At 34.7% G+C, this 16,026-nt stretch overlaps 1 protein-coding gene across 1 annotated transcript in view; it reads left to right on the top strand.

The window, feature by feature from the left end:
* INO80 (INO80 complex ATPase subunit) overlaps nucleotides 1-16,026 on the top strand; it is a 101,256-nt gene that overhangs the window by 45,670 nt on the left and 39,560 nt on the right. The window contains exons 17-24 of the mRNA XM_074289320.1: nucleotides 1,389-1,473; nucleotides 2,054-2,171; nucleotides 2,688-2,773; nucleotides 3,879-4,046; nucleotides 4,398-4,531; nucleotides 5,632-5,699; nucleotides 6,670-6,763; nucleotides 7,089-7,266. Coding sequence (XP_074145421.1) covers nucleotides 1,389-1,473; nucleotides 2,054-2,171; nucleotides 2,688-2,773; nucleotides 3,879-4,046; nucleotides 4,398-4,531; nucleotides 5,632-5,699; nucleotides 6,670-6,763; nucleotides 7,089-7,266 — 931 coding nt within the window. The remainder of the gene's footprint in view (nucleotides 1-1,388; nucleotides 1,474-2,053; nucleotides 2,172-2,687; nucleotides 2,774-3,878; nucleotides 4,047-4,397; nucleotides 4,532-5,631; nucleotides 5,700-6,669; nucleotides 6,764-7,088; nucleotides 7,267-16,026) is intronic.

The following is a 16,026-nucleotide window of genomic DNA, read 5'->3' as shown; positions in this document are numbered from 1 at the left end:
ATTTACCATTTATTAGGGCATAATATCCTAGTTCTCTCTGTGGGTGCAGATGGCTCTCTTCATCATAAAATCATTTATGATTTCATCAGTATAGATGACTCCCAAGACAGACAATGCTGTTTACCAATTCAAGGAGATTTAAGAGAATTGACTAAAATAAAAAGCATCATATATATGACTTCAAGAGTCCTACATATAACCTGAAACATATTGAAATGTAATTGGAACATTTTAATAAAATAAATTAGTACAATAATACATAAGTTATAAAATAATTTACCTGTGGACACATAATACATGTCAGAGGTTGGACTTGAGTCTAGGTTTTTCTGCTTTTAATATTAACTCTATCTATACCATATATCTATATATATCATATAGATATATATATATATATATATATATCATATATCTATATATATCATATAGATATATATCATATATCTATACCATAATTCTCTTGATTACATAAAATTTAAAATTTTGTTTATAGCAAAAAGAGTATGTAGATCAAAATAAAGTTTTGCAAAGAATTTACAACAAATACTAAAGTTAAAAAAAACTGGTCAAGGACAAAAGTAAATCTAATGAGAAACATTCAAACTATTTGAACGGTTCTGACAGAAAGAAATAAAAATGTAAATAGCCACTTGAAAACCATTTACCCTCATTTGTAAATAAAATTCTTGTCTTCTACCTATTAAAATGATCAAATCATGACTTTTTTTTTTTACACTATTTTCCACACACATACGTTGGTGACACTTTTGTAGCCCTACCTGCCACAGATAAGTGAATTCTGGTGTAGTCACTTATTAGATAATCTTTGACAGAAGGTTTGTCTCATGGAAGAAACATGCAAAAAAATTCATTTTAACATTTCATTCTTAGTAATAATTTTCCTTCCTAGGAAAGACCCAAGTTTTTTTCATATCCTATGGCTCAAGTGTTATCTCAGAATGGTCCCCTTGTGGTTTTCTTTTGTCAGGCAGTATTTTTATTGGTCTTTTGTTCTTATATCAGCTCATTTCCCTCACCCAAGCAACCAACTCACCTTGTAACAACAGACTAAAAAAAGAAATGGGATGGGGCGTGGTCAGGAAGGAGTTGAGCAAAACTATGTGTCATCCAAGTATGACAATATATGCTTATGTCCCACATCCCTAGTTCCCCACCTCTGAGAATAACCTCTGAGAAAAAATGCATTTTCAGGACATCAGGGATAATTCAAAGACCAAAACTGATCAGAAGAGTATATTTACATGCTTCTTTGATGGTTTAGTACTTCAATAGAGTGATAACAGAATGAATTTAATTTTGCAGGTTGCGTAAAGAATTAGAAAGTACACTGTGCATTAACTTAAGTCTGTGATTTTTCTCTTTGGCAGTGTTCGGTGGAAAATCCTCTTGCAGTTCCAGTGTCGAAATCGGCTTCTGCTCACTGGGACCCCTATTCAGAACACTATGGCTGAGGTGGGCACCAGATAGGAACAGAAATGTCTGCATTCATTAATACAGCATCTAAATATTGTAACATGCTCACGTTTTCACCCTATAGTCTTAAATTAAGGAAAGATGTCTCCTTCCATGGTACTGACCCTCTGCCCGCTTTCTTTTCTTCAGTAAAGGTGGTGTGGGTGGATAATTCACTTTACTCTCACTAACTTAACTATTGATTTTCTTCATAACTGTTCTGTACATACTTAGATAAGTATTTGTTGTTTCCATATTAGAATGCAAATTCATTGAGAGATAGGGTTTTGTTTTTCTTATATTTGTATAGCCAGCATTCTGTACAATATCTGTAGTTTTTTTCATAAAAAGAAATTGATTCCTTTATATAATAAATCAGATATGAGTAAACACTGTATATTTTTAAACCTTACATATAATTTATCCTCAGAGAGGGAAACACACTTAGAAACCCTGTGGTCTGTACCAAAATGAATGCAAAATATCCACATGGTACCTATTGGCATTTAACAAACCTTAAGATATTTTGTTAAAAAGCACCTGTCTCTTTTTCTGATAGTAATTCTTCATTTACTCCTAGCTTTGGGCTCTACTACATTTCATTATGCCAACGTTGTTTGATTCCCATGAAGAATTTAATGAGTGGTTCTCCAAGGACATTGAAAGCCATGCTGAAAACAAATCTGCCATTGATGAGAGTAAGTTATTGATATGTATCTTCTCATTTTTCTTAATCAGTGTAAGGAACCTCGTATTTGTAGAGCTTTTTTCCTTCTTTAAATTGAGTCATTGTGAAGAATCCTTTTTATCCTTGTACAAGGGAAAGAACTATAAGGTTTTTCTCCGTATATTCATTGTTACATTCTCAAATAAACAATATTAAGGCAAAAAAGATGGTAGCTTTTTGAACAGTATGGTATATTTTCTTTTTTTTCTTTGGTAGCACATTTAGAACATTGAGCAGATTAGAGAAGAGTATGTGGGTATACAACTCTAAAAAGTCTTTTTTTCTCCCCAGAAGAGATCATGACAAAATATAGACACATTAATAAAGGAACTGTAGAAATTTTATATCCTTCTTTTATGGTGAATTCTTACACTGAAGGCAAGCATTGTATGAGTACTGGTCCAGGCAGTGAGAGGAACATCCTGGTATTTTTCTCCTTGTGCTAACTCAAAATTCTGTGCTGTTGGGGTGTGATCTGTCATTTCAGATCAGTTGTCTCGGTTACACATGATCTTGAAGCCATTTATGTTGAGGAGAATCAAGAAGGATGTGGAAAATGAATTGTCAGACAAGGTGAGGAAAGAACATTTTGGGGTACCCTTCCTCTCTCCTTCCATAGCATTACCCCTCTGCCTTCTCTCCTTTTTTCAATAAAGAGCATGTAGATGGGTAATTCACTTTGTCCTTACTATTTTCTTCATATTTATTCTATATACATACTTACTTGAGTATTTGTTGTTTTCATATTAGAATGCCCATTCTTGAGAGTTGGGGTTGTTTTATTTATTCATTTTTTATTTGTATAGCCAGCATTTTGTACAATATCTGTACTAGGAGACAGGTGGGTAGCTCAGTGGATAGAGTGTTGTGCCTTGAGTCAGAAAGATCAGAGTTCAAATCCAACCTCCAGACATTTACTAATTATAAAACCTTAAACAAGTTACTTAACCTCAGTTTGCCTCAGTTTTCTCAACTGTAAAATGGGAATAATAGCAGCACCTACCTACCCCTCCAGGTTTGTTATAAGAATTAAATGAGATAATATTTGTAAAGTGCTTGACATATACATCATTGAATACTTTTTATTTGTAAAGTGCTTGGCATATAGTAATTACTGAATACTGTTTATTTCCCTCTGTCCCAAGCACAATAGTAGATAGTTAATAAATGTTTTTTGATTGATGCTCTTGTTTCATGGTAACAGCAAGGATCCTTTATTCCAAAGAAAAGGAGGAAAAGTAGCCTTTCTCTTCCATTCTTCGTTGATTATCATGGCCATTTGTGCTGTCTCATGACTTATAAACCATGGCATCCATCAACAAATTAATCTAAGTGAAGAAAATGTGTTAACTAGGCAAAATCCAGGAGTAAATATCTCATGCTAACTAGATTCTCATTGCATGAGTGAACTTATGGCTCTTTGTGCCACATTGTCCCTCTTCTAGATTATCCTTAACCCAAGTACGGATGAATTTTGACACAAAGAATATTGGAATAGAAGAAAGTAGTGTTATTACTTTTTAAAAAGAAATCTTGCTGGTATTCTAAATCATAAAATTAGAATTATGGTGAATATTTCTTTATGGCATATTCTGGTTTAAGTTTTTGTGACCTTTATTCTTCTATTGATCTCTTAGGAAATGGTATGTCTACACCTTATTACTTGCTCTTTTTTCAGATTGAGATTTGGATGTATTGCCAACTGACCAGTAGACAGAAACTGCTGTATCAGGCTCTAAAGAACAAAATTTCTATTGAAGATCTGTTGCAGTCTTCAATGGGCTCCACCCAGCAAGCACAGAATACCACCAGTAGCCTCATGAATCTGGTCATGCAATTCAGGAAGGTAAGACCTGCTTAGTACTTGGACCAACCACCCCAAAAGTCAGTTGGCTAATCTCACACATCAAACCATATAGTTTTTTATAAACAGAGCTTTAAGATTTCTAAACACACTCTAAAATCTTATAAGGAGATTGAGTAGTGCCCTAATTCTAGTATAGATACAAGGCCCTATGTTTATGAGAAGTATTTCATTGATCAAAGAAGAGGGAATGGGAAAAAAATGATGACTATAAATGGGAGTCACTAAATATTGAAGTTTTCCTTTTCTAATGTTTGTTTACCTGAATGATTGTTTTCAATATAATGTGGCAACTTCATATTTGGCTGTTTTTTGTTTCATTTCCTTTTTCAGGTGTGTAATCATCCAGAGCTCTTTGAACGGCAAGAAACATGGTCCCCATTTCATATCACTCTAGATCCATATGAGATTTCCAAGTTTATTTATCGTCATGGACAGATCAGGGTCTTTAATCATTCACGGGACAGGTCAGCAAATACCAAACTCTTGTTTACTTTCCATTATTTAAAAAAAAAAAAATCGGATTCTCCTTTTCTGGGATTTGGGGTTTAAATCATAATTCTTTCAGATCAGGGCATACTCATGAAACATGTATGTGTTATATGCAAAAGAAACCAGATGGTGCATCTTTATGCACTTATCTTGAAAATGCTTTATGATTGTTTTTAGCATATGCACACGTGTTTGCGTATGTCTGTATGTCCCTGGCAAAATGTAGTCTTGTCACTAAACAAATAACTCACTGTGTTCACAAAATAGGGTTTGTACTTTCCCCTTGTTTTTTCTGTCCTGTGAGCACTATTTGAATTCCATTAAATGAATTTAGTTTCTCTTGAGAACAGTAGTGATAGACTAGTAGGGTAAAAATGTAAGTGGTCATAGAACAGATGTAAATGATATTGTAGCACATTTTGTATACCATATATATTCTGGAATAAAGAATCAAGTGGAAAGGAATTTTGAATTTTTTTCCCCTTTCCCCTTGGTATATCATAAAGAATAATTTATCTTCTTTCCACAGAAATACATTCTTTGTGAGGGGTTAAGGAAACTCTTGTTATAGAGAAAAAAATAGATATATTGTTTACAAAAGCAGGTAGTACTATGCTTATAACCAATTATCTGCCTTAATTTACTGGAACCAAGATTCAGACATGTTGCTTGGATACAGTTTGCAGTTTCTAACCATGACAGCACTTGGCTATTAATTTATCTAAAGTAATTGTGAATAACAGACCTAAGGTACTTTGTTAAACACAGGTTCTAATACTTTCAGGTCTGGGATTATGTTCTTCCAAAATATAGTACAGAAACAAGACAAAACACTTTTCTGTCCTGGTGTCAAGTATGTTTTCTTTTCTGAATACTTTTTATTCTTTTAACTTCATGCAATTTTTTCCTACTTAATGAAAATAGCAAGTTACTAAGCTCTAGGGTCTGCTACCTCAAGTTCCTGGAAGTGGGAGCATAGCAGAACCTAAAAATATTTTATAGTTTGAGGAACCTAGTAGCTTAGTAACCTAATGTTGAAATTTCACATTTTGTTTTAAACTGTTTTGTTTTGTAGGTGGTTAAGAGTTCTTCTTTCACCTTTTGCACCAGACTATATCCAACAGTCTCTCTTCCACAGGAAGGGTAGGTATTTTGTTGTTAAATATAAAGGCATTTGAAGGGTTTCTCAGTATATTAGCTGTTTTATTTAATAAGTATTAAGAAAAATAAAGAGATAGACTTCTCTGTAGAAAAGATTTGCCTCAATTCCTTGGCCTGTGATTGCTCAATTGATTAGTTTGCTATCATTTTTTTTTAAACCTTCTTTAAAACAGTTAAGTAATCTTAAGTGAGAGAAGGTGAGGTAAAATATTCTATCGAACTCATTTCCTGATTTATTGTCATGGTTTTGTTGTTGACTATCTTTGCGTTGTCTTATATAAACCAATCAATTTCCCTTAGGAAAATTTCGACTTATAGTCATTGCATGAAATTTTAAAATGTTTTATCTCCTTTCCTTGTCATGAAATACTTTCCAACAAAAACCTAGGCTTAAATTTCCATAGCAGGAATGAAATCTTACCTATTACATTTATCCAAATATAGGCTATGATTTTTTCCAGAATGCGAATTCTATAAAATCTGAGTGTGGCCTCCGATTACTTTGACTTTTAAATGTTATTATTCAGTTGTGTTTTAGTCATATCTGACTCTTCTGACCTCATCTGGGGTTTTCTGGGCAAAGATCTTGGAATGCTATTTTCTTCTTCAGCTCATTTTACAGATGAGGAAATTGCGGCAAACCATTACATGACTTTCCCATGATGACAGAGCTAGTAAGTGTCTGAGGCTGAACTTGACCTCAGATCTTCTTGACACAGCACTCTGACCACTGAACTATCCATTTACTCATGTTTTCTCTTTAAAAGGCCTTTTTGGAAGACTTCACCTTATAAATGAAAGATAACCCATGTTTGAATCATTATGGTAGACAGAAATCCTAACTAAGGTGTCCTAGTTCTTAGGATCCAAATTTTAGCAAGATAACTTGGTGTCCTTTACTCCACGATTTAAGCTCACTGTTGGAATTAACACCCTCAATTTGTTCCTCCAGGTGTTAATGAAGAAAGCTGTTTCTCTTTTCTTCGATTTATTGATGTGTCTCCTGCAGAGATGGCAAACCTCATGCTTCAGGGACTTTTGGCAAGGTAAGCAAAACTTGCCTTCTTGATTAGTGAAAGGTGAATTGGAAGGTTGGTTAGCTAAAAAAATTAAAAAGATGATGTCATAATTCATGTATAGATATCATGTAAAATCAATCTATCCTTTTTATTTTCTTGGCCCTCTCATCTTTTTAAAAAATATATAACCAGCTGACATGGAAGTAGAAAATAATCAGGTGTGTTTTTAAAATGCTTGTCCTTTACAAGTGAGATGTTGTTCATGTGTACCACACTGAGGTTCAGTCATCATGAAGCCTCGAAGCCTCTCCTTGGAGCGCTGAATAAGCACGTCTGCTGTGGTTTATTTCAGATGGTTAGCTCTTTTCCTGTCTCTGAAAGCCTCCTACAGGCTCCATCAGCTGCGTTCCTGGGGAGACCCACAAGGGGAGAGTCAGCAGAATCCACGACATCTAAGGAATAAGGATTTCCTCCTTGGGGTTGATTTCCCCCTCTCCTTTCCCAACCTTTCCAGCTGCACCTTGTTACAGGTAAGCCACAGTGGTGACCACTCCTCTCTGAGCTTAAGGGAAGCAGGGAATCAGACATGGATCTGGATGTAGGGGCACTGCTTGCATGTGGAGCTGCTCACAAGCTTGCTCCAGTGTTATGGCAGGAAGACTTAAGAGGATGACAGGTAATTGTAGATGAAAACAAAAATAAAAGTTTGTATCTTAAAAGAGCCAGCTCTTGTTCTAGCTTTGTGACCTGCTGGTATTACAGCAAAGGCAATTAGGGGACACAGTGGATGGAGCCCTATACCTGGAATCGGGAAGACTGCCTCAGATACTGCCTCACTGTGAGACCATAGACTTAACTTTTTTTTTTTTTTAATTATAGCTTTTTATTTACAAAACATAAGCATGGGTAATTTTTCATCATTGCTAAAGCCCCCAAATTAAATGATCACACAAAACTTCAGGCCCCATGTTTCCTAGGGGCATTGAGTGTGTTCAGCAAACTTCTTTTATACCAGCACTAGAGTCTACAATGGATATGTGTTGTACCTGATAGTCTTCTTTACACATTGGAAGGCTAAACAATAGAACAATGTTAATTAAAGGGATGGTTTATAGGGTTTATAAAGACAGATTGAAGGTTGGAGTTTGGGAATGCAGTGAAATGACTGGACCATCTTCAGATACATAAATAAGTGTTATATAAGGAGGTTATTTAGTTTAGTTTTTTTTTTTTTTAAATACATGTTAAATCCAAGGTATGTATACATATTTATATAGTTATCTTGTTGCACAAGAAAAATCAGATCAAGAGGGAAGAAAAAGAAAAACTGAGAGAAAGAAAACAAAATGCAAGCAAATAACAACAGAGAGTAAGAATGCTATGCTGTGTTCTAACCTCTGTTTCCATGGTTCTTTCTTTGGGTATAGATGGCTCTCCTCATCACTGCACAGGTGAGCCTGGTTTGAATCATCTCACTGTTGGAAAGAGCCAGGTCCATCAGAATTGATCATTGTATAGTCTTGTTGCCATGTTTAATGATTTCCTGGTTTTGCTCATTTCACTCAGCATCAGTTCATTTAAGTCCCTGCTGGTCATTTCTTACAGAACAATAATATTCCATAACATTCATATACCATAACTTATTCAGCCATTCTCCAGTTGATGGGCATCCATTCAATTTCCAGTTTCTGGCCACTATAAAGAGGGCTGCCACAAACATTTTTGCATCCATTCCCTTGTAAGAAGGTTATTGACCAGGTATGGTTGGTTTCTGTTGAAGACAAAATGTGTTTAACATGTTTCAGAGTTTGGTTTGAAATAAGGAAATATGTGTAATTGATATAATTAAAGAACGAGTTCATGAAGCGTTATTGCAAAAGGGATTATTGAGAGATAATGAAATTCTCCAAGTGGTTCCTTTTTGAAGTTAAGATTGTCCTGATTAGAGCAGCTAGATTGTACAGTGGATCCACTGACCCTGGAATTAGGAAAACGTGAGTTCAAATGTGGCCTCAGACACTCAATACTTTCTAGCTGTGTGACCCTGGGCAAGTCACTTAACCAAATTGCCTCCCCCCCAAAAAAAGATTGTCCTGATTTCATTAAGCCTCAGAATTCTATAGGCTTTTGGTTTGTTTGTTTTTCTCCCCTGCTTTTACCTTCCCATCCTCCTACATATATCCTTCTCCCTTATGATTATCATAGGAAAATTAAAAGGGATGGGGGAATGCCTGTTTATCCAACTGTTATGTGCAGTTGGAAGTCCATTGAGTTAGGCTACATCAATGTATATACCTGGACAGGTACCATAAATGAGCATTGATTTGAGCATAGCATTGAATAGGCTAAGTTGATTGCATTTGGCCTCTGTTCCCCATGAGGTCTCTGATACACAGTTCCATCCTTTTTTTTTTTTTTTTTTTTTTTTAATTAGTATTTAATCATGAACTTTTTTTGATGTGCAGAATAACAAAACTAATATATGGGATCCTAAACAATCATTGCTTCAATAGTTGTCAGGGTATATTCCTCTGACTGAACTTTTCGACAGGCAAAAAAACTTTAATAAGTTTTTGGCTGGAAGTCAGAAAGGTAAGGTAATTATGCCCAGACTTCAAGAAGAGAGCTTTAAAAACAATTTTTTTCCCCAAATAAATGTAAAAGCAATTTTTTTTTCCTGAGGCAATTAGAGTTAAGTGACTTGCCCAGGGTCACATAAAAGCAATTTTTAAGCTTCATTTTTTTACAATTTTTCTTTCCTCCTTTGTTTTCTCTTTCATTGAGAAGGCAAACAATTTGAGAATGGTTACATATGTGCAGTTACACAAAACATTTCTATATTATATTATATAGTCATGTTATGGAAAAAAATATAGACGAAAAATATAAAATTGAAAAAAACTCAGTATGCTTCAATGCATATTCAGATTTCATTAATTCTTTCTCCTGAAGTTGATAGCATTTTTCATTCATAGGTTTTTCAGAATTGTCTTGGGATCTTTGTGTTATTGAATAAAGCTAAATTATTTGTGGTTAATCATTGTACAATATTGTTGCTGATTATGTATAGAGTTCTGGTTCTGCTCACTTTACTCAAACAGTCAGTTTAAGTTTTTCCATGTTTTGTAGCCATAGAATTCCACCTACCTTCACTTTTTTTTTTTTTCATTGATTCCCTTAATGTTCTTGAAGTTTTATTCTTCTACATGAATTTTGTGCTATTTTTTCTAGCTCTACAAAATAACTTTTTGGTTGTTTGGTTGATATGGCATTGAATAAACATATCAATTTAGATAAAACTGTCATTTTAAATTATATTGACTGAGTCTACCCAGGAACAGTTATTATTTTTGCATTTGTTTAGATCTGACTTTATTTGTATGGAAGGTGTTTTGTCTTTGCGTTCTTATAGTTCCTGGGTTTGTATTGACAGATAAATGGCCCATCCTTTTAAACTAGAATTTTCCTGTTGGTGTTCTTTGGCTATAAATCATGGAACAACCATCTCAAGAATAAAGAGCAATAAAGAATCACAGGGTGGTCACATGGGCTACATCTTATTACCAACAGAGATCTGTCTGCAAGAGGGGACTATAAAAGAACTGCATAATATGTAATTCAGATGAGTCATTCATGTAGCAAGTTGTTAAGTAGATAGGTCAAATGCTGTACTGGTCCCTATAAAATGATTAAAAAAAAAACAACTAGAAGGCCTCCAGTACATTGAGTAGATACACTTTGGAATATTTATTAAAAAACTAGCAAGGAAAGATATAGTTGGTAACGAGATTGTAGAAGAATTTTAAAATGTACATGTAAGATTTGGTTAGTTATTTTTATTTTATCCTGGAGGCAGTAGTGAGCCATGTGACTCAGTTCACATGGAGAGTGGGTAGCAAGCAAAGTCAAGATTTGAATTCAGGTCCTCAGTTCCAAATTTGGTGTACTTTCTCATGTACCATAGAATTGGGCTATTAAAAAGAGAAAAAAAATATAGGAAGCAGGTATAGGTTAAGGAGATGACAGAATCAAAAAAAAAAAGTTTTACAAGGATGGTGGAGACTTAGGCATCCCTGTAGGCAGCAGAGAAAGAACCAGGGGATAGAGATTGATGGCAAGAAAATTGTTTTTAATCCTTTTAATTCTGTAGAAATTGCATTGGATCTGTTGTTAAATCAATTTAGTGAGTATAATCTCCAGGATAGTAACTTTCTTCCAGTGAAATCATGTATTTGGGACTAGAAAGAACCCCAGAGTTCTTTTAATCAGATCACTTCATTTTACAAATCTGGAAACTGTTTGGGGTCTTTTCCGCACTTCACAGCATTCTCTCTGGAAATAAAACTATTTCAGCTTATAGTTTTTATGACTATTATAAGTACTTGCTCCAATCTGACTACAGCAATTTTTTTTTGTCTGTATCTCAATGGTTTATGCTATTTTTGACTCACGCCATTCACTGAATCAATCAGAATAATATTTGTATACATGTAACAAAAGGAAAACAAAACAAGACAAAACAGAACATTGTCATGGGCTCAACAGAACGTTGGGAGGATTCAATATATATATATGTAAATAATAAATTTATCAATTCAAGAAAGGATATATAATAGTAGAAGAAATTAAATTCATGAGTGTCCATCTTTATTTCCTTGTAGGTTGTCCTTTTGTTCTCTGCTGCATATTTTTTTCCTTCTTTTATCCTTCCCACATCCCACCTCCCCTAAGAAAACTTTATATAAAAATTGTTATCTTTGATGAAAATTTGAGACAGGAATTACAGATTTCTTTAGCAGCTCATGTGTGTAGATTATATTTTCTTCACACCTTAGAAACATTTTATTGATGCTCCCTCTCCCCAGTAACTTTCTCACTTTCCAGTAACTTCTCACCTGGTAGCACTCTCTCTTATAACAGGACAGCTTAGTTAAGCAAACAAATCTAGCTTATTGATCATGTCATTGGCGACTTTCTCATTCCATGCAACTCTAATAGAAGGTGAAACATGTTTTCTGAAGGTATGTTTGGTCTCTGCATTGATCTGAGTTCTCTTTCATTGTTGTTTTCCTTCATATTGTTTGTCACTGTATACGTTGTTTTCTTGGTTCAAATTATTTCATTCTATGTTAGTTCTTCCGATTCTTAACGAGTTACTCTCAATTTGTTTCTCATAGCACGATAAGATTCCATTACATTCACATACCATAACTTATTTGGCTATTCAGTGGACACCGAATTTTTAGAAATAATGGTTGTACCCATGGAATTTTTGAGAGAGAATATAGAAAAGTGGGCTAAGGATAGAGCTCAGGGGTGCATCCACACAAAAGATGTTAATTCAGTAGAAGAATGTAAGAAGAGATGAGTGTTATGAAAACACAGAGAAAGGATATCTTAAGGAGAGTAGTCAACAATGGCACGGGCTATAAAGAAAATATTGCTTTTCATAAGTGAGAGGTCATTAGTTTTGGAAAGGATTATCTCAGCAGATCTTGAGGTCAGAAGCCAGATTGCAGGAAACTAAGAAATGTTATTTATGAGGAAGTTAAGTGGAGGCGATGCAGACAAAAAAAAGATGACTTTTTCTAAGAGTTTGCTTTTGAAAGAGAAGACCTAGAATGATCTCTTGAGGGGATGCAGGGTCAGGCAAAGATTTCTTCAAAATGAAGATCTTTGGGTATTGCTAGTATAGAAAGGGCTGCTCTGAATTTATGAATTGTATTATTGTGGAAGTATGGGATGGGGGGGTACAGTTTGGGAGTGATCTATGATAAGGAGAATCCAGGAAAATAAAAAATAGTATGATATAATAGATAGAGCACTAAATCTGGAATCAGGAGATCTCATCACATTCTACTTCAATTACTTGACCTGCAGGGTGTTGTCTCTAGAGAAATCCCTACACCTTGCTGTGCCTCAGTTTGCTTATCTTTAAAATTATTGGATTGTTCTTAATGATATCTAATGTACCTTCAGTTCTCAATCTCTGATTCTAGAGTTGGTATACATCAGTGAAGATACAGTTGTGATTACATGACAAATTTATGACAGACTTAGGCAGCATGGTTATGTGCCTTCAGTATGGTATTTCCTGAGAAGGACTTTAAAAGTTAAATGGCGATGATTGTATATGAACAGCTATTCAAAGATTGAGACAGCCTTAAGTTAAACTGAGTAACTGTCATGTCAAGATAGTGAAGTTAAGTATTAAAGAGAAGACACAAAGAAAGATATGAAAAGGGCTCTCATTGAAAGTATTTGGTTAGTTCTGTTTTAAACAATGAAATCCACATAAGTTTTCACTGAGATGGTAACATGGATTTGAATCCTGAACTTTTTTTTTTTTATTACCTTTGTACTCTTCAAAAAGATAATTACCCTCAGAGCCTTTGTGTCCTCTTTAGTAAATGTTATTCGTTTTAAAAATCTATTATATGCAGAGCTCTGTGCTTAGAATTGGAGGAAATCCAAAATTAAAATTGTGATACTATTCTTACTTTTGTGGAGTTTATAGTCTGTTTCTTTAGAAGAATATAATAGCACACAAAAAATTCATGATAATCATCCTTTGAGAGGCAATATGATACAGTGAATACAGAGCAGAATTCAAGTTCTGCTTCTGATAGCTATTGGTTTTGTGATCTTGGGCAAGTCATTTAACTTTACCCCCAGACAGTTCTTAAGATTATAAATTGGAACACACTTGTCAGATTGGCTAGAATGACAGGGAAAGATAATGCACAATGTTGGAGGAGATGTGGGAAAACGGGGACGCTGATACATTGTTGGTGGAATTGTGAATATATCAAGCCATTCTGGAGAGCAATTTGGAACTGTGCTCAAAAAGTTATCAAGCTGTGCATACCCTTTGATCCAGCAATGTTACTACTGGATCCCAAAGAGATTTTAAAGAAGGGAAAGAGACCTATATGTGCAAGAATGTTTGGCAGCCCTCTTTGTAGTGGCCAGAAACTGGAAACTGAGAAGATGCCCATCAATTGGAGAATGGCAAAATAAATTGTGGTATATGAATCTTATGAAATATTATTGTTCTGTAAGAAATGACCAACAGGATGTTTCAGAAAAGCCTGGAAATACTTACATGAACTGATACTGAGTGAAATGAGCAGGACCAAGAGGTCATTATATACTTCGACAACAATACTATATGATGATCAATTCTGATGGACGTGGCCATCTTCAACAATGAGATGAACCAAATCAGTTCCAGTAGAGCAGTAATGAACTGAACCAGTCACACCCAGGGAAAGAACTCTGGGAGATTACTATGAGTCACTACATAGAATTCCCAGTACCCCTATTTTTGTCCACCTGCATTTTGGATTTCCTTCACAGGCTAATTGAACGTTATTTCAAAGTCCGAATAACTGTTTGGACATGTGTATATATATGTGTGTGTATATATATATATATATATATATATATATATATATAGAGAGAGAGAGAGAGAGAGAGAGAGAGAGAGAGAGAGAGAGAGAGAGAGAGAGAGAGAGAGAGAGAGAGAGAGCATTTAATTTATACCATAATATATTTAACATGTATTGGTCAACCTGCCATCTCAGGGAGGGGTTGGGGGAAGGAAGGGGAAAATTGGAACAAAAGGTTTGGCAGTTGTCAATGCTTTAAAATTACCCATGCATATATCTGGTAAATAAAAAGCTATAATAATAAAATTTTAAAAAGATTATAAGTAGGAGGTTGCCTATCTATATGAATTGAACAAACTATCTCATTATGAGTTTCTACATTGATAGAATCAGTGGGCCCAAGATACTCTTAGTTGAAATTGCCGAATGAGCTATAAAAACTATGTACAAGGACAGCTAGATGGTATAGTGAATAGAGCACCAGCCCAGAATCAGGAGGACCTGTGTTCAAATCTGGCCTTAAGACACTTAACACTTCCTAGCTGTGTGACCCTGGGCAAGTAACTTAACCCCAATTGCCTCAGCAAAAAAGCAAAAAACTGTATACACTTAGACTCAGTAGTACCACTGCAAAGTCTGTATCCCAAAGAGATTAAAGAAAAATGGAAAAGGACCTATATGTACAATACAAAAATATTTACAGCAACTTTTTTTGTGGTGCCAAAGAATTGGAAATTGAGGAGGTGCTGGAGATGAGCAAATGGGGGAATAACTGAACAAGTTGTGGTATATAATTGTGATGGCTATAAGTGATGAGCAGAAAAACCTGAAAATACTTAAATGAGCAGATGAAGATTAAAATGAGCAGAATCAGGAAAACATTGTACACAGGAACAGTTATATTAAATGATGATCAACTGTGAATGATTTGGCTAATGAGTTAATTTGTAGTCCAAAATTGTACTGTAGTTTGAGATCATAGCTATTATGCCTTATTTTGGGAATTTGTCTTGGACTACAGATCTGATTCTAATATTTGTCCCATCCTCACTTTCTCCTCGATAAAAGAAGAAACCCATTCCTCTCTCTGGCTTCTTATGAAAGTTTACAAACCTTTTCTTTACTTATCGGAAGAGACTTAATCTGGTTCGGCTTTCCTTGACTTTCAGATCTGTCTACTACTATTTGAACAGAGACCCATTTATCACAGAAAAGATATAAATTCAGGAACTTTTAGTAGGGAATACTTTGCAGATAAGCCCTAACTTTACACATGGGAAGACATTAGGTATATATTCTGGGCAATAAATACATTGTATCAACTACCTCTCCTTCTGCCACATAGGTGTCATTGCTGAAACATAAATGGCATCTTCATTTGTCAGTTAGCTTGTGTTAACTTTTCTCTAATTCTAGAAATTTTATTATACAAATTATACAAAAGGATCATAATTTCTTTTTCTAGTAGTAGAAAATAGAGTAGCTTTGTTTATATTCCTGAAGTATATTTATATGTTTGGGAATTTTTATAAAGCAGTATATAAGCAATTCCCAAAATTCATTTTCAGAAACATTATTTAGAAGGATAAAATTAAGAATGTAGGGCAACCAGCTAATTGGTGCAGTGGGATAGAATGCTGTATCTGGAGTCAGGAAAATTCATCTTGAATTCAAATTTGGCTTCAGACATTTACAAGCTGTGTAACCCTGGACAAGTCACTTCACCCTGTTTGCCTTAGTTTCCTCATCTGTAAAATGAGCTGGAGAATGACAAATAACTCCAGTATCTTTGCCAAGAAAACCCAAAAAAAGGTCACAAAGAATCAGGCATGACTGAAAAATCACTAAACAACAAGATTAAATGCAGTTTTTGCGAGCAAATAGTACAAGAGGCAAGAA

This window comes from Sminthopsis crassicaudata, chromosome 2 (assembly GCF_048593235.1).
Source record: "Sminthopsis crassicaudata isolate SCR6 chromosome 2, ASM4859323v1, whole genome shotgun sequence".
Lineage (NCBI taxonomy): Eukaryota > Metazoa > Chordata > Mammalia > Dasyuromorphia > Dasyuridae > Sminthopsis > Sminthopsis crassicaudata.
This window is presented reverse-complemented; position numbering and strand designations above follow the sequence as displayed.